This window comes from Annulohypoxylon maeteangense (genome assembly GCF_022496945.1).
Source record: "Annulohypoxylon maeteangense strain CBS 123835 unplaced genomic scaffold GGS22scaffold_7, whole genome shotgun sequence".
NCBI classification, from domain to species: Eukaryota; Fungi; Ascomycota; class Sordariomycetes; order Xylariales; family Hypoxylaceae; genus Annulohypoxylon; species Annulohypoxylon maeteangense.
In genome coordinates this window covers 214,011-234,560 of record NW_025953254.1, presented here as the reverse complement: position 1 = coordinate 234,560, position 20,550 = coordinate 214,011, and the positions used below count along the sequence as shown (strand labels likewise).

At 44.7% G+C, this 20,550-nt stretch overlaps 5 protein-coding genes across 5 annotated transcripts; 1 reads left to right on the top strand and 4 right to left on the bottom strand.

Annotated features, from left to right (window-relative positions):
* Positions 1 to 4,653: 4,653 nt before the first annotated feature.
* On the bottom strand, positions 4,654 to 5,674 carry GGS22DRAFT_199794 (uncharacterized protein; the record flags this gene model as incomplete). Its single annotated transcript, XM_047966345.1, has 1 exon — positions 4,654 to 5,674. The coding sequence occupies one exon, from the start codon at positions 5,672 to 5,674 to the stop codon at positions 4,829 to 4,831; it is 846 nt and encodes a 281-aa protein (XP_047819331.1). The 3' UTR covers positions 4,654 to 4,828.
* Positions 5,675 to 10,231: 4,557 nt separating this feature from the next.
* GGS22DRAFT_161059 (OPT superfamily oligopeptide transporter) lies at positions 10,232 to 13,305 on the bottom strand. Its single transcript, XM_047961027.1, has 5 exons — positions 11,722 to 13,305; positions 11,244 to 11,539; positions 11,166 to 11,190; positions 10,860 to 11,110; positions 10,232 to 10,805 (listed from the first exon to the last, which is right to left on the bottom strand). Exons 1-5 carry the CDS (start codon positions 13,088 to 13,090, stop codon positions 10,392 to 10,394), a joined length of 2,355 nt encoding a protein of 784 aa, XP_047819330.1. The 5' UTR covers positions 13,091 to 13,305; the 3' UTR covers positions 10,232 to 10,391.
* A 1,459-nt stretch (positions 13,306 to 14,764) lies between these two features.
* On the top strand, positions 14,765 to 16,547 carry GGS22DRAFT_129884 (uncharacterized protein). Its single transcript, XM_047958440.1, has 7 exons — positions 14,765 to 15,066; positions 15,124 to 15,143; positions 15,210 to 15,246; positions 15,303 to 15,376; positions 15,440 to 15,843; positions 15,897 to 15,992; positions 16,063 to 16,547. Exons 1-7 carry the CDS (start codon positions 14,871 to 14,873, stop codon positions 16,436 to 16,438), a joined length of 1,203 nt encoding a protein of 400 aa, XP_047819329.1. The 5' UTR covers positions 14,765 to 14,870; the 3' UTR covers positions 16,439 to 16,547.
* Positions 16,548 to 16,887: 340 nt separating this feature from the next.
* GGS22DRAFT_129831 (alpha/beta-hydrolase) lies at positions 16,888 to 18,562 on the bottom strand. The gene is made up of 4 exons (XM_047958439.1): positions 18,459 to 18,562; positions 18,100 to 18,360; positions 17,927 to 18,031; positions 16,888 to 17,770 (listed from the first exon to the last, which is right to left on the bottom strand). The coding sequence occupies exons 2-4, from the start codon at positions 18,301 to 18,303 to the stop codon at positions 16,997 to 16,999; spliced, it is 1,083 nt and encodes a 360-aa protein (XP_047819328.1). The 5' UTR covers positions 18,304 to 18,360; positions 18,459 to 18,562; the 3' UTR covers positions 16,888 to 16,996.
* A 378-nt stretch (positions 18,563 to 18,940) lies between these two features.
* On the bottom strand, positions 18,941 to 20,248 carry GGS22DRAFT_187777 (uncharacterized protein; the record flags this gene model as incomplete). The annotated part of the gene is made up of 2 exons (XM_047964636.1): positions 18,941 to 19,977; positions 20,068 to 20,248. 2 exons carry the CDS (start codon positions 20,246 to 20,248, stop codon positions 18,941 to 18,943), a joined length of 1,218 nt encoding a protein of 405 aa, XP_047819327.1.
* Between the last annotated feature and the right edge of the window lie 302 nt (positions 20,249 to 20,550).

Here is a 20,550-nt window from a genome sequence, read left to right as displayed (position 1 = left end):
GAATTAAGGAAATTTTTGTGTTTCTCATAAGTTGATTAGTTCGTGGGTTTGGAGGCGAAGTGTGTGGGAGTTGTTGGTTGATCGGTCATTAAGGCAATTTTTCTGCCCAGTAATGGATATTAAATTCAATACCTGCCTAGGTAATCAATACAATCATGTTCAACGTCAGGTCCCAACTCATGCAACGATTGACATTGAAACGTCAATACACTATTACGTGGTGCGTAGTACACACGTACCCTATGTAAGATACACCTTGACATTGGTAGGGTTGGTAGGGGAGGGGGAAAGGGAAGGAGGCAGGGGACCTAGGGTTAAACTGATCTGTGGGAAAAGAAAGAAAGCCACATGTCGGGGGTGTCATGTCGTCTGATGCGCGCGCGCTGATCCGGACCCTACCATTTTTAAGTACTCAGGTACATGTAGATACCCACTTTCTACACTTGCGAGTGGACGTGCAGCTGCAGCTGCCCTTAGGTAAGGTAGGTCAGTGAGGTCAGGTCCCTGCAACCCTTCAGGTCTAGCTAAGGCATCCTTGGTAAGGTATCCTGACCAACCTTTTTCCTTGACTGGACATGGAGTGTCCTGGAGCGTCGATTCCATGTCCCTCCATGTCCCATCCCGCTCGCAGGCTGCAGCAACGACCCCCAGTTGCGGCTACGTAGCCGTAGCCTCAAACAACCCCCACCACTTGTTCAGCCCGGATCATTGGGTTGTTCAAACTCAAAATCAATTGTTGCCGTCTGACAGAGACGCCGGCCATTTTTCCATAGCTTCTCCTTTTCTGCGCCTTTTCCCCCCTATCTCACGTCACGAGTCAGGGACGGAGAATTCCAGAATTGGCCCTCCTAACAAAACTCATGTCACGTTCCCCTTTCTTCGATATTTCCGCATCACGTATCACGTATCACGTAGGAGATATACAAAAATACATATCTACAAACTAGGTACATGAAGGAGAAAGCTCCAGAATTGGAAATAAATAAATAGTGTCCGAAGTAAACAATAATCTTAATACGATAATACGATGGGTTAATATTAAGTATTAAGATCTCATTTTTAGAGATTCATGCGTCGATTGGTCATTAACAAGATTTGTATGCTAGACTTGCCCAGACTTGCTAGGTAGGTCCTCCCGTTCTCCGGTTCTCTCACCCAGTTGCCCCTTCCTCTCTCATGCATTGAAAGCTTGGACCACACCATATTTATTTCCCTTTTCTTTTTTTACATTTTCCCAATTTTTTTCTACGATGCGATCTCACATCATCACATGCGTGCTCTCTTATTCTCCCACTCTCCCCCGGGCGTCCCCACGTGCTGCCGCGCAGCTGTCAGATGATGGACCCTTAAAGCATAAGTTTATTACTTTAAAATAAAATTAGCCTGATAAACTCGAAAATTCAAGTCACGATGGGGGGATGAGTTCCCCTCAATTTGCCAACTGTTTATTATCACAAGATGATTCCGGGGTAATAAATCCATTATTATGTATGTGCTTCATGTAGGTATGTACAGTATGTGGATGATAGTGGATAATAGATGGAGGATGGATGGATCCAAATGGGTAGTAAAACACATCGTCTTCATATTTGGTCCAGATAATGTTTTTTTCTTCTAGATTTCCAAGTTTGCGACAGAAGATAAATATTTCCAACGTTCGATCGCTTACCTTACCTACTAGGTAGGTCTCTCACCAATTGTATCACTGCAGTTTGACAGGTTGATATCGCTGTTATCAATCGCAATATTTCATCTGCTAATGTTTTAGGTCCCTCATCTATGTAACGGCGTCCGTGTTTCCCTTGTCGCTAACTGATAGATCACTAGGCCGAATCGTCGAGTCCAAGTGTCTAGATAAACAAAGGATCTATCCGTTCGTCATGATAACACCCCTTCCCGAGATCCGAACGCTGAGACTTCTTTTTTTTTCTTATCTCGAATCTATCAAATTGATCAATTCACATTGTCACCCGTTCGCTATTTCCACCGGGTCGCCGCGGGGCAATCCATCCGCAATTCCAAGGTTCTTTTGGATCCACGGATTATGGATTATGGATAAAAACATCCATGGATTGGAACCCTTGAAGGCTTGGAAAGCTTCAGATAGATCGATAACAACCCGACGAAGTATCCTTACATGCAATAATAACGAGTCTAGCCATCACGGCAAACATTGATTTGTAGGTTTGCTTCTCTTCTCCATTGTCGCGCATCTTAAATCCTACAACGTGTCCTGAATCCCTTCGTTCAATAACATTTCTGAGTACTAGGTAGGTATGTTTGGAGAACTCAAGCTCAACCTACTAGAAAGCCTTCCAAAAAGGAAGCATGCGCCGCCTATTGACGTTATTAGAAGCGGTAATTCCGTGTGGCTTGCTCGCAACAATGGTACTACAATAGTACCGAAAAGGCAATGTACAAGGAATTACTCCATCAATCCAACTAAATCCAACACATATTGTTGTTTATTGGCCCTACTATATATCGTATAGGAATTGTACAGCTTAATACTTTTATAACTGGTCAACTATTGCCTTCCCCCACGTAAGCGGCGCGCCAATGCTGGCAAGAATTTACATGCCACGTATAGTCTTGTGGAGGTACAAAGTGGCTGAGAGGCTTCCCATTCGCATCGTAACCACAAGGACGGATCCTCTCCGCATAGATTCGGTCCGCTCTATACTTCTTTCTACCATCACCGGCCCCATTCCGTAGTTAGCATTAGCATATATAGCGACGTGATCGACTGGTGCCACGCTAAACTTTCGCCATCCTTTCTCCTCCTCCTCCGCCGACGCAGCGTCAATTCCGTTCCATAAATTGAGGGGCCGTGTCTAAAGTAGAAGTTCTTCTAAGATTCATGTCAATGTCTTAGGCTTCACGTCGTTACGCATGTGTGGGTAAGCACGGAGGAGTTTGTTTTTGTCAGCCGTCTCCTCTGAGTCGCGATGACTAAAAATATTTACATCTGATGTGTATCTGTCACTACATAAAAAGCAATAATCAGCACTTGACCGGTCAGACATTCACAGACGCCAATTGTTACAGCTGATATACGAGAGACAACTTACTAAGGGATCTCCCGATCCTCCCCGGGTACATGAGCGATCCCATATCTGAGACCCCAGACTCCAAAACAACGTCATTTTAAGACCATTGACAAGAACTTCATTATCCTTAAAGAAGTAGGCACTGCATACCTCGGTTAGAGGGAGTATGGGACCAGACATAAGAGGGGTACAGGATGACTCGATGAGCTTCAAGCTCACGACCCCAAAAGTAAGGGATTAGGCACAAATGCTCTCCTCAATCAACACTATGTTGGGTGCTGCCAGTTAGAGAGCCCACCTACATAACGATGGCATCTAGGCCGAAAATGCCTATACTTAGTAACTGCTAGGTATACTACCAGGTATACTAAGTGGATATCCCCATTCTGGTGCGATAAATGGGTCTACCTAAAGGGCATGCATGCGTGACTTTCTGTCAGGTATACTGGCATTCCTTATATTTGCCTATTTTTTACTACGTATAGTACGCTGGCGTTGGCAAGATATAGTCTTACGGTCGTGTGCCGTCTGCGAAAGTAGCAGATTTGTATTTAGCCCTATTGTTTTCAATCTAACCTTGAAACCCATGAGTTGTTTAAGTCAATAATAGCACCGCCTATAAACCAATTTATAGGGGTTATGACTAATCGGTTGGCTGTCCGTGAGTTCATATATCAATAAGTTCAAAGGTTCGTAGGCTACACAGGAGGAACGATAATCCTGCGAACTCTTGATGTTTCCCTCCTTCAGCCAGCACAATCGTTCGAATTGTGGAGGTCAAAATATCGTCTTCATAGTCTAACTTACCTAGACCTCTTAGATTGAGTGTAATGGGTAATCATTACCTAGGTATACTGGTTGAAAATCGTTAAATCATACTATCGTGAAGTATATCACAGGATATATCAATCAACTCTATTGCCATAAGTATTCTCAGTCATTTTACTTTATTTATGTAAGCTAGCAACCTTGGACTTTCGTTCTTCTACGTCCAATTTGAATTCGCTGAGGATGTATCTAGCTTGGACAACAATGCCCATGTAGTGCCTTGTATAATTAATTAATCGTCCCCTCCCCCCCAAAAAAAATCATTGATGTCATCTATTAGAAAGCTACATATGTGATAGAAGGCATCTATATTCAATACTAACATGATTGAAGGAAAAGGGGTAACTTATCGCTTAAGGGGTTACTAATAAGAACATATCGGGGGGATAGGAATTGAGTGATTACATTACCTTTGAAGTTTCTATGATTCAAAGGACATACGAACTATCTAGGCTGGAAATGATTTGTCACACGAAGCTCTGGCTCTACCTCCTCCTAAAGGGGGTACTCTAGGCGCTCTATGCACTAGCGTGCATACAAATGATTCCTGCATGGCATAGGAGCCTTCGAGACTGGAAGTAAGGTGATTAGTTGAAGTTTTCAATTGGGTTTTAGTCAGATAGTATCATACTCGGTTTGATCTGACCATAGAGGAGAGGCCTTAAAGAAAAACCGTCGCTGGAAAAGAGCACAACTCTATCGTGTACTTGCCCCTAATCCATCTTTTTGTATCGGATACTGGCACCTAGTGTTGTCAGCCCTACTCCAAGGAAGAAAAACCTGTGACGAGACCCATAACACTTATGATACAGTTTAAAATCATATCCTATCCCAAATTTCGCTATACCCGTTCTACCAAACACGACGGTATCCACTGATCGAAAAATTGAGACCGCGACGACATCTGTTCTCAAGATCTACGACAAAAGGATACTCCTAGGATATGTAGATCAAAGGTCAGTTGGATTTAGCAGAGCCTCGAACTCGGACATATCGTCACAAGCATTGAAGGGCACGGTGAAATACTGCTCACTAATCCTACGATAATATGCTAAAGCTCTTGACCAGCGCTTAGCAGAGAACGAGGGGTTGTGGTGTATCAGAATAGAGTCAGCAGCGGGGTCCTGAGGTATAGTCTCGTAGCGGAATTCTTCAAGGCTCGGTAGACGGGAAACCAAGTTGTCGAGTGTCCTAGGTCTCCAGGCTCGGTCATGTCGTACTTTGAGGAGGAGGCTCGTGACGGCGGGGGCTTCCGGTAAGGTTTGCCACCAGCGCTCCTCACAAGCGGCGTTCAAAAATGCAGACGAGCTATTACCTAGAATAACTCGATCAGCAGGGGTCAAAGCTTGCTCGAAAGAATCAAAAGGTTTTCGGCTGGGAGAGTAGATCTCGATCTCTAAATTGAGTTGTCTTTGAGACCCCCACGAGCTGAGTATCCAGAATAGGTCGTGCATTGCTGTGGTAATAACGCTGTTATCTGCTGTGCGCGGGGATCGCTTGTTGTGCGGTGGAACTTCCCACAGGCGACCACTGTCCCCTTCAAGTTGTAGTGAAAGCGAGATGCATCTGACTTGAGCTCGGTTGCCGTGAGTCACGAGGCTCAACTCGGGCAAGTTCCATAGAGTAAGTTTGATGTGTTCGAAGTTAGAATGCTCGAGGTTGTTTTGCCGTTGATGTATTAGGGTTGCTGTCTGAGCGGAGGAATGGCTATGTTGGATTGAGCGAATCGGGAGGGAGAGCTGTGTTTCTCTAGACAGAGCTTCCTCAGATAGGTTGATGGCGGTAGATCGCGACATTTTGGTCAGTTAGTGACGTTATAAGGTAGAGGGGGTGGGGAATATTACTTGGTAGTAGATCGAAGACTTTGGCGTGAAGTGGTTCGAGGAGATGGATAGAGAAAAAGAGAAGAGAGGCTGGGGGGCTCCTGGCTTATTTATAGCCTACTGTGTAGGTATCTAAGATTTGCCCGTCTCTTTGTTTGAGTTTTTTGAACATAAGGTAGCGTTTAAGGTAATAGGGGCTGCAAGTATTTATTAAAATTTCCAATCTAGATTTTGGCCCTGGTGAAGCCTATTTTGAGTTGATTGAGCGGTAGTAAGCTTTTGAAATCTGAGTTTATTAAGTAACGAATTATCTATCTAGGTATGTACGTTGACGTTGATTCAATTGCTTTCCACTTCTTGTAGCCAAGTCTTAGTTTCGGCGTCTTGTTCTCGTGAACAGGCCTACTTATCCGGAACACCGCGTAAAGGTGCGTGGCAATGGTTCCGGGACCTCCCCAATTCTCACTTGAGATAACCCTCATTTGAGGCTGGATCATTGGCATGCTATGTGCTGTGTGCTGTGTGCTGTTCAAAGAGATATTTACTTACAAGGGAGCTAACACGACGCCACAAAGGCGTCTATGAACTCGTCCAAGGCTCGGCGACACGCCACCTCCGCAAGTGACCTTTCCTACTTGGCCATGTTTATGCTCAGACAATCTTTGTTGGCCATGGTCGATGCTTGCGCCGCATCGCAGAATGCGACGCGGGCCCGAGCTCGGTAGTAGGCTAGCTCGGCCTCCGGGAGGGAGGTTATAATTGTCGTAGCGTTTAAGGTCGCGGCGCTGGAGCCTGGCCTATTCACACTTCGTTAGTAAGTCATCTACCGGGGTGTCAGCCTGGAATATCGGAGAAGCAAGAAAAACATAGCGCTCACATGGGCTTACTGCCGCCACCCATGCCGTTCTTATTGTTATTGTTATTGTGGCTGCCGCTGATGATGATGATTGTCAGGCGTCTGGTCTTCCTCCAGGTTGATATGCTAGAGGTCTATGGGATCGGGACTCGGTCCGTAGAGTCACCGTTGAGTCTGTGAGAGTCCCGTTAGCCGCTAGTCTTGGGAGCAGGGCAGACAAAGAGTTTTACATGTATGTATACTGTGTTCTCCATAGTCATGGTGAGAGTAATTAGGAGCTCCTCGCGGAGCAACGTCATTGTTTCCTAGTCTTTTGGTTCCGCCTCGTGGCACTCATGCTGTTCTTACTGTTATTATTATTATAACTGCCACCGATGATGATGATAGTGATGATGATGATGGTGGTGGTGGTGGTGATGATGGATGAGGGGAGTGGGAGATGGATGAGTGGGAGTGGGAGAGGGAGAAAAGAGAATAGCAGACGGAGGATCTTTAGAACCTGCTATGTAGATTCAATTTAAACTAATAGACATACCTATACCTTCTCGCTCATAGCTATCTGAAACCTGTCGCTTCTGGATTAAATCTATAAAAATGCCATTCTCAGGCCTACACTTGCCTCTCAACTCCATTAATGCATTTCTTCTTTCCGCACCAGTTGGACCCCCAAGCAAACTCACATACCTTAGTTATTACACCACTTTGGAGACAAGAGGTAAGAGGTGAGCAAATTATCAAACTATACCACAGTCGTGGCTGCCCCTTTCGCGGTGTCAATATACGGGTAGTAAAACGGATTCCAAAGTACAAGGTACCTAGGGTCTTAGATTTTAAGGGACCACCCGCACCACCATAATTGGAAGTCAGCATAAGGCTCTCGTACCGAGTATTTACTAGAATATTCAACGTTACCAATTTTGATTGAATTTTCATTAAATGTACCTACATATGTACATTTCCAGACTGCTTGTACGGTACCTAGTAGGTACTTGGTACTATGAATAATACGTGTGCAATCTATGTATTTATGTATCTCGAGATTTAAAAATCATGCTTACCAAATCAGCGAATTCTATTTTTTTGATTGGCTAAAATTCAATGTACTGTTGTACTTTTTTTTTTTTTTTTGGTGAAGCTATCCACACTCAACCTGGCGACCAAGTTAGGTGGTGGGTGACGAGGCTGATTGTGGGGTGCTTTCTATCTTTCATATATCACCGGGATGCTTTCCACTTTCTCTCACCTTTTTCCTTTTTTCTCCCAAAATATGGAATCGATTCCTTTCTATCTTTTGGTACTGTGCAGGTAGGTAAGTGCATTTTAATAACATCGCCATCCCCATTCATAAATACGATACGTCTATCGTAATACACTCCCACTTGTCACTAATTTTCTCCTCTATCGTTTACACGTATTTTCTATCAACGCGTCACGCTCGCGTCTCCTGTCGGATTTTTCTATTCCCCTCTTTCATATTCATTTATCTTATTACATCATCCTCACTCATAGATTCATCTTCAACAACTACCATCTACCACGTTCCCAAGTCCATACCGGATAGGAATATCATGTCTACTTCTTGTCACGTAATAAAAGTTTCCAGCTAATCTCAACCCCCTAAAGCAATCTCGACGACTTGAAACCGTACACCAAAATTGGTCACGGGACGACGGGTCCGCAAGAGAAAGGCGCGCTGCTTACTTCGGTGGGTAGGCGCGTAGGGGAAAGAGGGATGGTTGTTTGGCCAATCGACTCGAATCTCCTCCTCGAAACGATGGCGAACCCGGTCTCTATACGCAACCTGGTCAATGGCTTCGTAAGAGAAAGGCGTGCTGCCTATCTGCTTTGGTAGGTAGGTAGGCACGTAGGGGAGAGATGGTAGGGTAGTTGCCTGGCCGGGATATCTCCTTATTGACGGTATCGACGAAGGCGTCTGGATTAGGGCATCGACGATACTGGACCTGCACCTGGAACGGGACCTGGACCTCCTGGACCTGGCCTGGAACTGGAACTGGAACTGGTTTTTCCACTAACATACTACTTCTTTAGGGACTTCATTTATAAGGCTTCTTCCCCCTCCCCTCTATCATAAGGCGCTTGATTTTCACTTGGCCTGCGAATTTTCGCAAACGTGATTTCATTTAATTTTTGGAACCTCAGTGAGCCTAGCTCGCGATTCACACTTTTTTTTTTTCGTTGCTCTCTCCGAGATCTTCTTGGGTTGCGAAGAAGAAAAACTTCCAGTACCTAACGTCACCCACCACCTCACCGCCCACACCACCTCGCCGCTCACTTTTTTTTTCACTTTTTTTTTTAACTTTAAAAATTCATAACTTTACGAACTTTAAATATAAAGCTTTTACATTTTAAAATTACGTTTATTAATATAAAAAGTATTTAAATATAAATTTTTAAAAAGATCGATTACGTAATTGAAATATTATAAAATTTTTAATATAATATATAATAAAATAATAAAAACATTTTTAAAAAATCGAAAATTAAATATTTTTAAAAGTGGTTTTAAGTTTTATAATTTTAATAATATAATAATATAAAATAAAAAATTAAAAAATTTATATTTATAAAAAAAATAAAAGTTTTTATTTTTTATATTTTTATTTTTTTATAATTATAAAACTTAATTTTATTTTTTTAAAAAAATATTTTTTAAAGTTAATTTTAAATATTAATATTATTTAAAAATATAATAATATAATATTATTTTTTAAAAAATTTTATATAATTAATTTTAATTTATTTTATAAAAATTAAAAAATTAAAAATATATAAAATTTTAATTTTTAAAAATATTTATATTATAATATAATTTTAAAAGTTTAAAATACGTTTATATTAATATAATAAAATATAATTAAGTTTAAAACTTAAATAAAATATATTAAATAAATAAATATAATTATTTTTAATATTTTATATAATAAAAAATAAAAAATAAAAAAGTTTTATTTTTTATATAAAAGTAAATTTTGTTAATTTTTATTTTATATTATTATATTATTAAAATTATAAATCTTAAAACCGCGTTTAAAAATATTTAATTCTCGATTTTTAAAAAATGTTTTTATTATTTTATTATATATTATATTAAAAATTTTATAATATTTCAATTACGTAATCGATCTTTTTAAAAATTTATATTTAAATACTTTTTATATTAATAAACGTAATTTTAAAATATAAAAGCTTTATATTTAAAGTTCGTAAAGTTATGAATTTTTAAAGTTGAAAAAAAAAGTGGAAAAAAAAGTGAGCGGCGAGGTGGTGTGGGCGGTGAGGTGGTGGATGACGTTAATAGGTATTCGACCCTTGTGTTAGCACCATTATAGCAGTCTTCGGGGCGACAGACTCACTGATCCGGTGGCTGCATTAGTGCTTACCCCCTGAGAGCCTGCTCGGTCGCAGTTGAGTGTTAAGGGGGTCCCCTATCGGCGACGTCCTAGATACCACCTACGGGCACCTGTTGATTGATTAATAGTCCCCTAGGGCTTCAATTTAGCTATTACTGTCCTCCTAATGCGATATCAGCCCCCGTGAACCACCTGCCTGTAACCCTTGATATCCGTTAGTTGTTTACCAACCTATGATCTATTCTACGCTTCTATCCGTTATTTCGCTTAGACATGTTAACATGAAATATATATTCTTTTATTCTAACGAGGGTATATTGGAAATCGTGTACTCATACCATTGAACCGTGCTGAGCTTGGTACTGGTTGTACTGGTAGATTATTAGGGCTCAAATGGGGGTTTTACAGTGGTATCAACCTGCCCACCCGACCTAGAACGCCGTCCTGATAGGGGACTCCCACTCTAATTAAGCGCATAACATTTCTCAACATTGCCTGCATCATTACCCCACCAATTTGGCATCCCGATGACCTTTGCGCTTCCGAATATCAAGAAAATTAACAACATATTCAGATTGAATCCGGCATCGAATGCGGCAGCGAGGATGAAGTTATATTTAGCCCACATTTGGTAGCGGTACCGATACGCCCAGAACATAACCACGAAACCTCCCAAGAATCGTGAGAAGTACCCTGTGGATACGTTGCCGTAGAAGATGGAGGCGCCGCTGAAGAAGATCGTGGTATTGAAGAGGTGGAATTTTGCTCGAGGGAAAAGTCTGTGAAGAAGGTAAATAATAGCTGGGGCGCCTGCACCAACGAGAAATGCGTATGGAAGCGGACGGAACTGTTCTTGTCGGAAGAGTCGTGTTGGCCCCTTTTATTGGTGTTAGTACTTTGCATTGAGAGGATGGTGCTAGGTAGAGCTTACGAGTAGGACGTATTGAACGCCCATAGTGAGGGCACTCGTTAGCGATTGGCCTGTCCAGATATGGGCAGCGTCCACTGTAGCCCCTGTAAGATAATCGCGCTTGGTATCTACAATCCAGCGCATTGCAGCGTAATTGATTGGCACACCTAGAGTGATTCCAAAGAGCTGCGAGAAGAAAATTGCACGTTGAGGAACGTGCATGTAATGTCCTATTTTCTGGTCTTGCAACATGTACTGCGCTCTGTACCAGGCTTCTCAATTGTTAGTAAAATATCGTCCAGTACGATAGGGGTAGAAGTTTAATACCATCTCCGGCGATTGAGCCATATATCTGAGAAAGGGTGATTAGCGTATGATAAGACACTGAACAGGCGATAGGCTTACACTAGCTCCGAGGGGATTGCGGTTAGTCTTCAGGTTCTGAACCATTGTACCGTATAGCAGCTCATTGAATGTTCCAATAGGAAGTTGGTAATTGCTTATAGCATAAAGCCACCCAAGCGGCACAACTATAGCAGCCCCTGTAGCGAGAGCAACCAAGAAAGTCCACCAAGGGATGAATATTATGTCCAGCCCAGCCATCGTCATAATGGCTGCAAACGCGCATAGAAACAGGATAATGTACCACCAGACAGGAACTTCTTTATATTGTCGCATAATCACATTTAGGCGATCCGTATCTGCTGATGATTAATATCTTATGTAGAGAATCTGCACCTTCATAACTTGGAGGTTAATTGTAGGAATATGGGATATAGAGACATACTAAAAATAAGTTAGCTTATATGAATGGTAAATTATTGGGAAGTGTTTTATAGGAAGTAAATAGGGTCTTAAAGGGAGTGCATCTTAAAAACGTACCATTGGTGATTGATTCCTTGCCCAGCATTTTGTTGCCTCGCCCGAAACTTCCTGTATCCATCTCTGATTTGACTAGCCCCAAAGAAGGCAATCCAAGAGTACGCGGAGACATATGAAGCATAGTCAAAGAAAATAGCCCATAGATAATGGACACCGAGATATATTGGACCGTTTTCTTCATAGGCTGTCTGATTGAAGGTATTCTGAGGCGTAAGTAGACCAGTAACAGGATATCTACTTCCGTTGGCGGTACATGCTCGGTTCGTCATCAAGCAGTGAGAATAACCACCTAGATGTCCCCATTTCGCAGCAGGCAGTAGAACCCAACAGGACATGACGAAGGAAGCGAAGAGGACGACTTGCGACCACCAGGGACTCAAAAATAGCGGAACTCCAGCAAGATAGTTAGAAATATTGGCCCAATCGAAACTTAGATTAAGGAAGCCCATTCCTCCTAAGCCAGAGCCGATGAAGTTGGCGACGGGATTGTGTGGAGCGACCCAGCACAGGAAAGCGAAAGAGCTCGTCATCGGGAAGACGTATTCGGGTAAGAATTGCCATAGTGTAATCCCTAGAAGTACCCACCAGAAGACGCGCATTTGCTTTCGCGCTGTTGGAGTCGGGTTCTTGTTTTGCTTGTGCTGCGTTTCGAAAAGAGCTGTTTGACAGAGGGCCTGAAACCAAGGGTATGCTGGCTCATAAAGTAAGACTTGACGAGCGATGGCGGCGAACGCATAGCCAATAGCATCAATAGACCACATGAAGAAGATAGCTGCGGCAGGGTGAACACGCGTGTTGAAGTAAAGGTCGCCAAGCGCGATAGGTGTAATGGCCAGGTTACCAGTGGCGCCAGATGCAGCTGTTACGGTTATTAAAACATGCTCCTTTACTGACCAAGGCCCAGGGTTGAGATTGAATGACTGTTTGGTGAAAGGGATTCGAATTTGGCGATTAGGGAGAACGCGAGCGAGCCAGAGACCGACATAATTGCCAGCGATCTGGACGAAGAAGACTGAGTAAGGGGCATATGTTGTTCGAAAGCTGTTCATAGCAGATAAAAAGGCCCCTGGGATAACGAAGATGACGGAAAGAAGAAAATATCGAAATGTTAAAGTAGGTAGAGTCGGGTCATCATGAAGACTGACGATTCGTCTGACTTCTGGAGGGATTTGGCTAATTTCGGGGTCATTCTCATTCTCGAGATCAACGTCGACCTCGATAGCTTCTTCAATCGAAAGCTTATCTTTATGGTGGCCTCCGTCATCTTGAGTTGAGGTTGGTCGTCGATTGATTGGAGGCTCTTCTGTAGCCAGGGCGCTAGTAAACTTGGCTTCGCTCTCGGCAGCAGCCGAACCATCAAGAGAAGACATCTCGGCGTAGAATGTAACTCCCGATTGACTGTACCTAATGATGCTAAGCTACTTACCTATTAGGTAGGTATGATCGGTACTTGGCAATCTTGGAAATTTTAGGAACACTAATGACTCTATAATTTTCGAGATTCAATGTTGGCTGCCGGTTAGTTATAAATGCGCCGAGATTGTCACGCGACGCAATTTATGGTAGGAACGTATTCCCCAACTGCTTGAACTTTTTTTTATTCTTTATAACACTCTAACGTGGTTTCTCCCAATTGAAGTATATCTCCCGCGTATTTGCGGCGGTTTGACGGGCGGATCGTGGTACTTTGTACTAATGCAACCTTAGGAATGAGAAAAAAAAGGTTAGCATCAATCACGCAATCGCGCCTCACGAAAACGTCTACGTGCTAAGCGGGCCATATTCATTTGAATATTGCGTCTCTTGCCAGTAGCACCCTGGCATCGACTTGACGGTGCTACCGATAGCCTTGCATCTAATTACGCTATAAGCACCAAAGGCTGTCGCGTTAGGTCTTTAGTTGCGCTCTGTTAGGCAGGTGATAAATAAAGCTTCATCATGTTCGGTGGATAGAAATAAGAGCCTCGCATCAGCTGGGTAAGACATTGTTATACGACTTATATGACATGATAAATTGAGGAAATGGTGAAATTTTTCTTGAACAATTGGAAGGATACTGGCTCTAAAATTGTCAACCTAACAGGACTTGAATATGTCTATGGGGGTATGAAAATTTGAGCGAGAATTTAGACACATTGAATGCAGTTGAACAAAGAAAAGTTTTAGATTCGGCAGAGCTTGATCTGATTCTGGTCTGAGTTCGATCTAACGCTAAACTATTACATAATATGAGGCCCATAATTTATATCGGTCCCTGGGACTAATTTTAACACATGTTTTAGCTCCTGTGTAAAAAATATCAGGGAAAATTCTTGGATGGTACTATTGTATCTGAAGGATCATTACGATAAATTATACTTATTTGACGTTGTTATGAATGATAAATGGGATAGGCACGCTTCTTTACCAATAATTGAGAAGAATAAGAAACTTCAAGGTTCCAACTTGGAACCTTGAAGTTGGTTAAATGCGGATCTGGGATTACATAATTACATGGTCCGTGCATGAAATTATGTAAGGCGGCATAGGGTAGTCATCTTCACGTGACTATTCCATAAGATGTACCTGCCACCTTAATAACACCAGCAACATCTAATCTTCTAATTCTATTATTTTTCAATAATGTGTATCCAGTTCCTACCTTTACACAATTGCGCAGCAATTAATACTCAGGAAATGTCCCTGAATTGACTACTCTTAACGGCAAGGCGTGTAGACTACCCGACAGGGAGTTATCGCGGAGTGCAAAATGGGAATCAAAGTGATCAAACCCCGATGGTAAATTACCTAGTCAACGATGGCATCACTCACACTGAGGACACATCGGTATGGAGATACTGGAGATATAGTAGGGCGACAAATCGATTCCCTCTAGGTAATATCTTAAGGGATCCTACCAACTTCCCTGCAGGCTGCAGGTCTCGGCAATCGAAATAGGGCTGTTAAGGCTGTTCAAGGGAATGTTCTGCAAATCCGTGTCTGTGTAACCAAGGCAGACAGGAACGCCGACGGGAACTCTAGGGTATTCGTAATACTTACCCATGTCGTCATCCGGAGCCCTCATCCCTCTTAAAAGGACCTGGTTCCTTGCGTCGTTTCCTGGACGACGAAGTCATATGTGCGCGCCAAGAACATACTGTCTGAGTAAATATGTCTACTCTCAATTCTACTCTGATACCGGACTTTCCGCCTCCAGCCGGAGTCACACCCAATTTTGTTAACCCACCGTCTTCGGCCCCTCTCTCGACGGTGGTTATTGCTGTGACTTTGGCAGCGATGTACTGCTTTTTGTCATTACGTATCTATACTCGACTGCGCGTGCCTGGCAGCTTGGGGGTAGATGACTGTAGGTTTTCCTCTTTTACATACCAAGGAAATATGCTAATCATGGTACCTAATCCAGGGCTCTGTTTGCTTTCAGCGGTGAGATAGATATCCATGGATGTTTCTACATTTTTTAAGCGTTGTTGGCTAATAAGAACCCACAAGGCAACGATCACTTCGTATTGCGCCGTCGTGTTTAAAGGTTCGTAATATTAAGCGAATGCTCTAGATTGCAATGATCGAAGCTCACTTTAGTAGCCCTCAATGGCGCACTTGGTCCTCATCAATGGAACGTGCCATCATCTAAACTCAGCCTACCCTTGATTCTTCAGGTACATAACCTACGTTCAACGTTGCTTTGGTTATGGGGATTTACCGACTGATTGTCATATTAGGATTCAATTTTGACGATTATTCTGTATGGAGTGTCTGCGATCTTCCTCAAATCGGCGCTTTTAGCCCTTTATCTTCGCATTTTCCGACCGATGAAGATCGCGAGGATCTTAATATGGACTTCACTCGTGGTAATCACACTCTTTTACACGGTTTGCTTCGTTGTAGATGCAATCATTTGTGGCGAGTTCCTTAGCCACCCGGGCTTATCAACAATGGATTCCGCGCATTTCGACCCCGATGAAAGCTGTTCAGTACGGCAGAGGCCCATTTGGGTTATGATGGGGGTTTTCAGCGTTGTTTCAGATTTCTATCTGCTGGCCATCCCCGTGGGCTTGACTCTTAACGTTCGACTTCCACCGAAGCGGAAAATTGCGGTGTGCTGTATGTTTCTCACGGGACTCCTGTAAGCTATATAATTCTCTGAGGCTGATGTGTTCGGTACTGATGGCTTTCAAGAGCTTGTGCTTTCTCGATCCTCGCTACTGTTTACCGTTTTCAACTGTTTCGAACTTCTGACTTTACCTGGCTTGCCTCTTTAACGTATGCATTCATGTAAGCACTTTTACGGCCTCGTATTCATTATGAACATGATGTATCGGAACTAACGACATATCTTCTTCAGAGCGGCCGAAATTAATGTTGGTATTGCTTGTAGTTGCATGCCGGTGGTGTCTATGCCATTACACAACAAGATGGCCAAAATTACAACCTGGGACTCGTTTATTAGAGTTATCACACGCCAATCGTCCAACTATGGTGATCGCACACATAACTCCAGCGATCATTCTATGGATATTCCAAAAGAAGGATCCCCGAAAATTCCACAAGCTACAGAGGCAGAATTGAGGTCATTTATGCGCAGAACTTATTACCCCCGATCTAGTCGAATGAGTTATGTGCTTGTTGCATATGATAAATTCTCTTCAATCAAAGACTACCATGCGCAGCTAACTAACCTCACTCGAACATCTCAACCAAGCCATATCGATGCAGTCTAGCCCTCAGATATCTCTATATGGCAGCATCTGAATTTGGGAATAACCGGCTATGAGTAATAATCTAGGATAAGATTTTCAGGGATACATCTTACCCGAGTACCATAAAGTGACTCATTGCTCAATATACGTCGCTTCCGACCTGAATGCTACCTAGTTTCTATAAGGGATCAAGTAACAGAGCCACATCCAGCTGAAAGGAATTATATCCGTATCCGACTATGTTACCGGACCGCTTAAGTAGTATCCTTGGTTTCAGCGCCTGTATCACAGCGCTGCGATTTAGATCTAGGACTCGGAGCCCGATTACGCGTCTAGTTACCCAGGCGGTTGCGGACTTCATCGCACCCCTTGCTTCAGGGCTGAGTCCTACAGTTGCACAGAAGATTTGTCGGGCAGGTCAGCTTACTTCGCCTATCAAGGTACTTAGATATACCGAGCAACACACCGTGCCCTATAATCAACGTTTATCACAGACAATTTGCTTCGCTCGGCAAGTTTCAGCTATACTAGGCAATCTTGAACGACAGGAGCGAACCGGGATTCCGGGTTTAAATCCCGTTATCCGATCGCTCCATCAATCCACCTCACTATCTCCGCAGCCACCTCATCGCTATTCTTCTCCATCATCATCATATGCCCATTACCGTATATACCTTTCTCAGCTAGCCTCATATACTCCGACTTCGCCACGCCAGCCTGCCGCAGGAACCGAGCGACGCCCCAGTCGTACTGCGCATGGTACGATGCCTGCGATGTGACCACCAGTACCCTCACATCCTTTAAATTAACAAGCTGTCGTGGTGGCGGAGACTCAGCTTGGAGCGTACAGCTTGTCAAGTTGGGCCCCGGCGCCTGGACCTCAACTTTAGCGAAGTCCGTCGCTGGGTCCGTCACCGGCGGATCGTACGTGATCGGCGCCATCGTAATGCCGTACTGCGCGCCGGGCCCCGGCATAATCCCCATCTTGGAGAAGGGCGGCCCGACCGGCTCTATCGCCACGATCATCTTCACTAAGCTCGGGCGGATGTCGGCCACGAGCCAGGGAATGGAGCCGCCGGCTGAATGGCCGACTAAGATGGCGGGCTTGCCGATGCGATCGAGCAGCGCGGCGCACGCCGCTTGCGACGCGGTCTCCTGTGCTACGGGATCGTTGAGGATCGGCAGCGTTGAGCGGTAGAATTGGTCAAATATGGGGTCGCCTATCGTTCCGGGGCCAGGCCACTGCGTGTGTAATTTCGCTTGTGGCCATGTCCCGAGTGTTTGGCAAGCGGTGAAGACGGGCTGGATTAATTCGGCTTGATACGCGACCATGGTGCCGTTCCCGGGAAACCACTTCGGTAAAAGGGGTTAGTCATTACTATTACGATAAGGAGGCCCCGGGTTTTGAGTAATATCCATGGCATTGACTCCCCAGTTAACTTTATTAGAAGGGTTTACCCCTGCCAAGGTGGACTAAAGGGGGAGGGGGAAACTCTCGATATGACATACCGGACTCCGACCGCGAAAGGGCTGGTCAACGAGGTAGCATTCAAAACCCTGCGATAGGAAGTACGAGGCCCAGCCTGGCTGTCCATCAGGCTTAGTGAGCCAGTCCTATTCTCAGATAAGCCGTCAAGAACAACGCCGTATAAACCGAGACAGGGGGGCTTATGATTACCCACCATGCCAGATCTTGATGCACCGTGTATGAATACAACAGGCAAGGACTTCCTTAAGCTTTCGTCTACTTCGGGTATGAGCCTTTCGACGTACATCTGCCCCTGGAGCGAATGGTTGCCCTTGGCATCAGGTACATATTGCCCGCCTACGTAAAACACCTCCCGTCGGTGGAGCGGGGAGGGATTTGTTTTTGTGCTGTTCGCCATGGCGAGACAGACGGGTTGTATCAAGATATGTATGAATAGACCAAGTAATGATTTAAACTGCATCTCTAGTCAGTTCGTAGGCAAATTCAGAGGCTAGGTATGTTAAGGTGCGATGTGAGTGCAATAACGATCAGAATGCCCATCCGTCAACTTACTCACGTGAATCAATAGTTTATCGAGGTAATATTTATTTACGATCTATGAGCACAGCATGAGCATGTAAGACGAGATGAGGGGACGGCGATACCGATACCACACCATGCACGTAAGAGAGAAAGAGAAAGAGAGAGAGCACCAAGTTCTAACTCGGTTCAGGTTAACTTAATTCAGCTACAGCGGCTATGCATCTAAACTGCGTCAGATTTCCCCGATATGTAGCCAATCACCCGCGTTATTCCCAACCGTCCTCGGCTCACCATTCTCCGGTAGGTAGGACCTAGGTACTCGACTCGGGAGGGGGAAAAAACGACGACCAAAGACGGCAGACAAGCAAAGCAAATAAACGAGGAAGGGAATCATTTGCGACGAACGACGAATAATCAACCCCCTAAACACCGACCGACCTACGCCCTCGATTTTCGTACACCCTCCCCCTAGCTAGCCGTCCCCACAAAAGCGGGCGGATCTAATCCCGCCCTTAACCTTCTAGCTCGTAAACAGGCCCTGTAGTCACGGGATCCTTCTTGGCGTCATCATTCTCGTTATCGTTAGGACTTCCCTTCTCGGCCTTCATGCTGCTCGGAGCGGTCGGGCTCAGCGGCGAAACCAGCGGGTCCTCGGTCTTCTCCTCGTCGATCCTGGTCTGGCTTCCCGGCGACTTCTGCGCGTAGTTACCGTGCAGATGCGGGTTGTACGCGCGGAACGAGCGCTGCGGCGACATCGGCGACGGGAGCTCCGAAGCCGCGGGCGAGCCGGGCAGTTCGCTTGCTCGCTTGAGCTCGTCGGCGGCTAGTTCTGTGCATGCTGAACTGCTTGGGTCGGTGGGGTCGGTGGGCAGATCGGATTGAGCGCGCGCGTTGTCGCGGAGGATGCCCTGGCGCTTGCGCAGGAAGAATATGAGGTATAGTAACCCCCCGAGGATTATGGCACCGAGGCCCGCGCCGATGCCGATGCCGGCTTGCGCTGCGGTGGATAGGTTCGTGCCTGTGGGGGTGCTTGACGATAGGTCGGGTTGGTTGGAGGGAGGGACGACGGTAGATGGTGTCGTGCTTACTTGGGCTGGAGGACTTGTTGACTGCGAGGGGTTCCAGAAAATTGTCGAGGCTAGTGGCGCATTCGGATCGGTCACAGGATTTCCTGCGCTAGATGGTTTGTTCGAGGACGACGAAGTCACCGTTTTAGTCGCTGTGTCTGTCTTGACTGGTGTATCAGTCGTTACAACCGGTTTCATCCCAGTGTACCATGAGATCGATCCGCCTAGGCCCGTGGGGAGCTGCGCGATGTTGTCGAGTACCGGCTTGTCGGTGAGGACCTCGACTTCTTTGGAACATGTGCATGGGGTGGGAGGGTGAAAACCTGGCAAGTCACCTAGCTCCTGACATCCGGCCCATATGTTCGTATCGTACTTGCAGTTCTCTAACCCTACCCATTGCTGCTTGTCGAATCCACCCTTGGAGGGACATGAGGAATCCTTGTAGTCCGGGTCGGTGCAGCCGGCTATGTATGTGATGTCAACTAGCAGTCGCATATTGTTAGCACTACCCTAAGAATCAGGTGGCTTCCTAATACTGCGACGGGCAGGTAAATATTGTGTTGTATACTTACAATGGCGATGGTAACATGCTGAACTACCTAGACAGATATCTCCCGCGATACAGCAGGTCCAATCTACGCCGACGCCGACGTTACCGCAAGGGATGTAGTCGTCCTTCGCTTCCGTATTGACGGCATAGTAGCAGGTGCCATTCGAGATACTAATATCAGGATCCGATTTATAGTGTCTCATGTTGGTGAATTATCTGTACCCAGATCGGGGTACAGTGCGATACAGTGCGATAGGGTTGATGATTAAGGTGTGGTCCGTTGTGAGGAAGGAAGAACGGTTATCGGTTATTCCAACCTTGAAAAATTGGATGTGGAAAAATGGAAAAATGAGAGAAAAAAAATTAAAAAGGAAAGAAAGAATGTTACAATTTCCATACATCAAACCTCGAAGGTTGTACAGGCCTGGAGATTGTTTGGTGCTTTTAAAACGAGGGTCTAGCAGCTCTAGGTGCTGGCTTGTTGCAGACGATATCCGTCGAAATT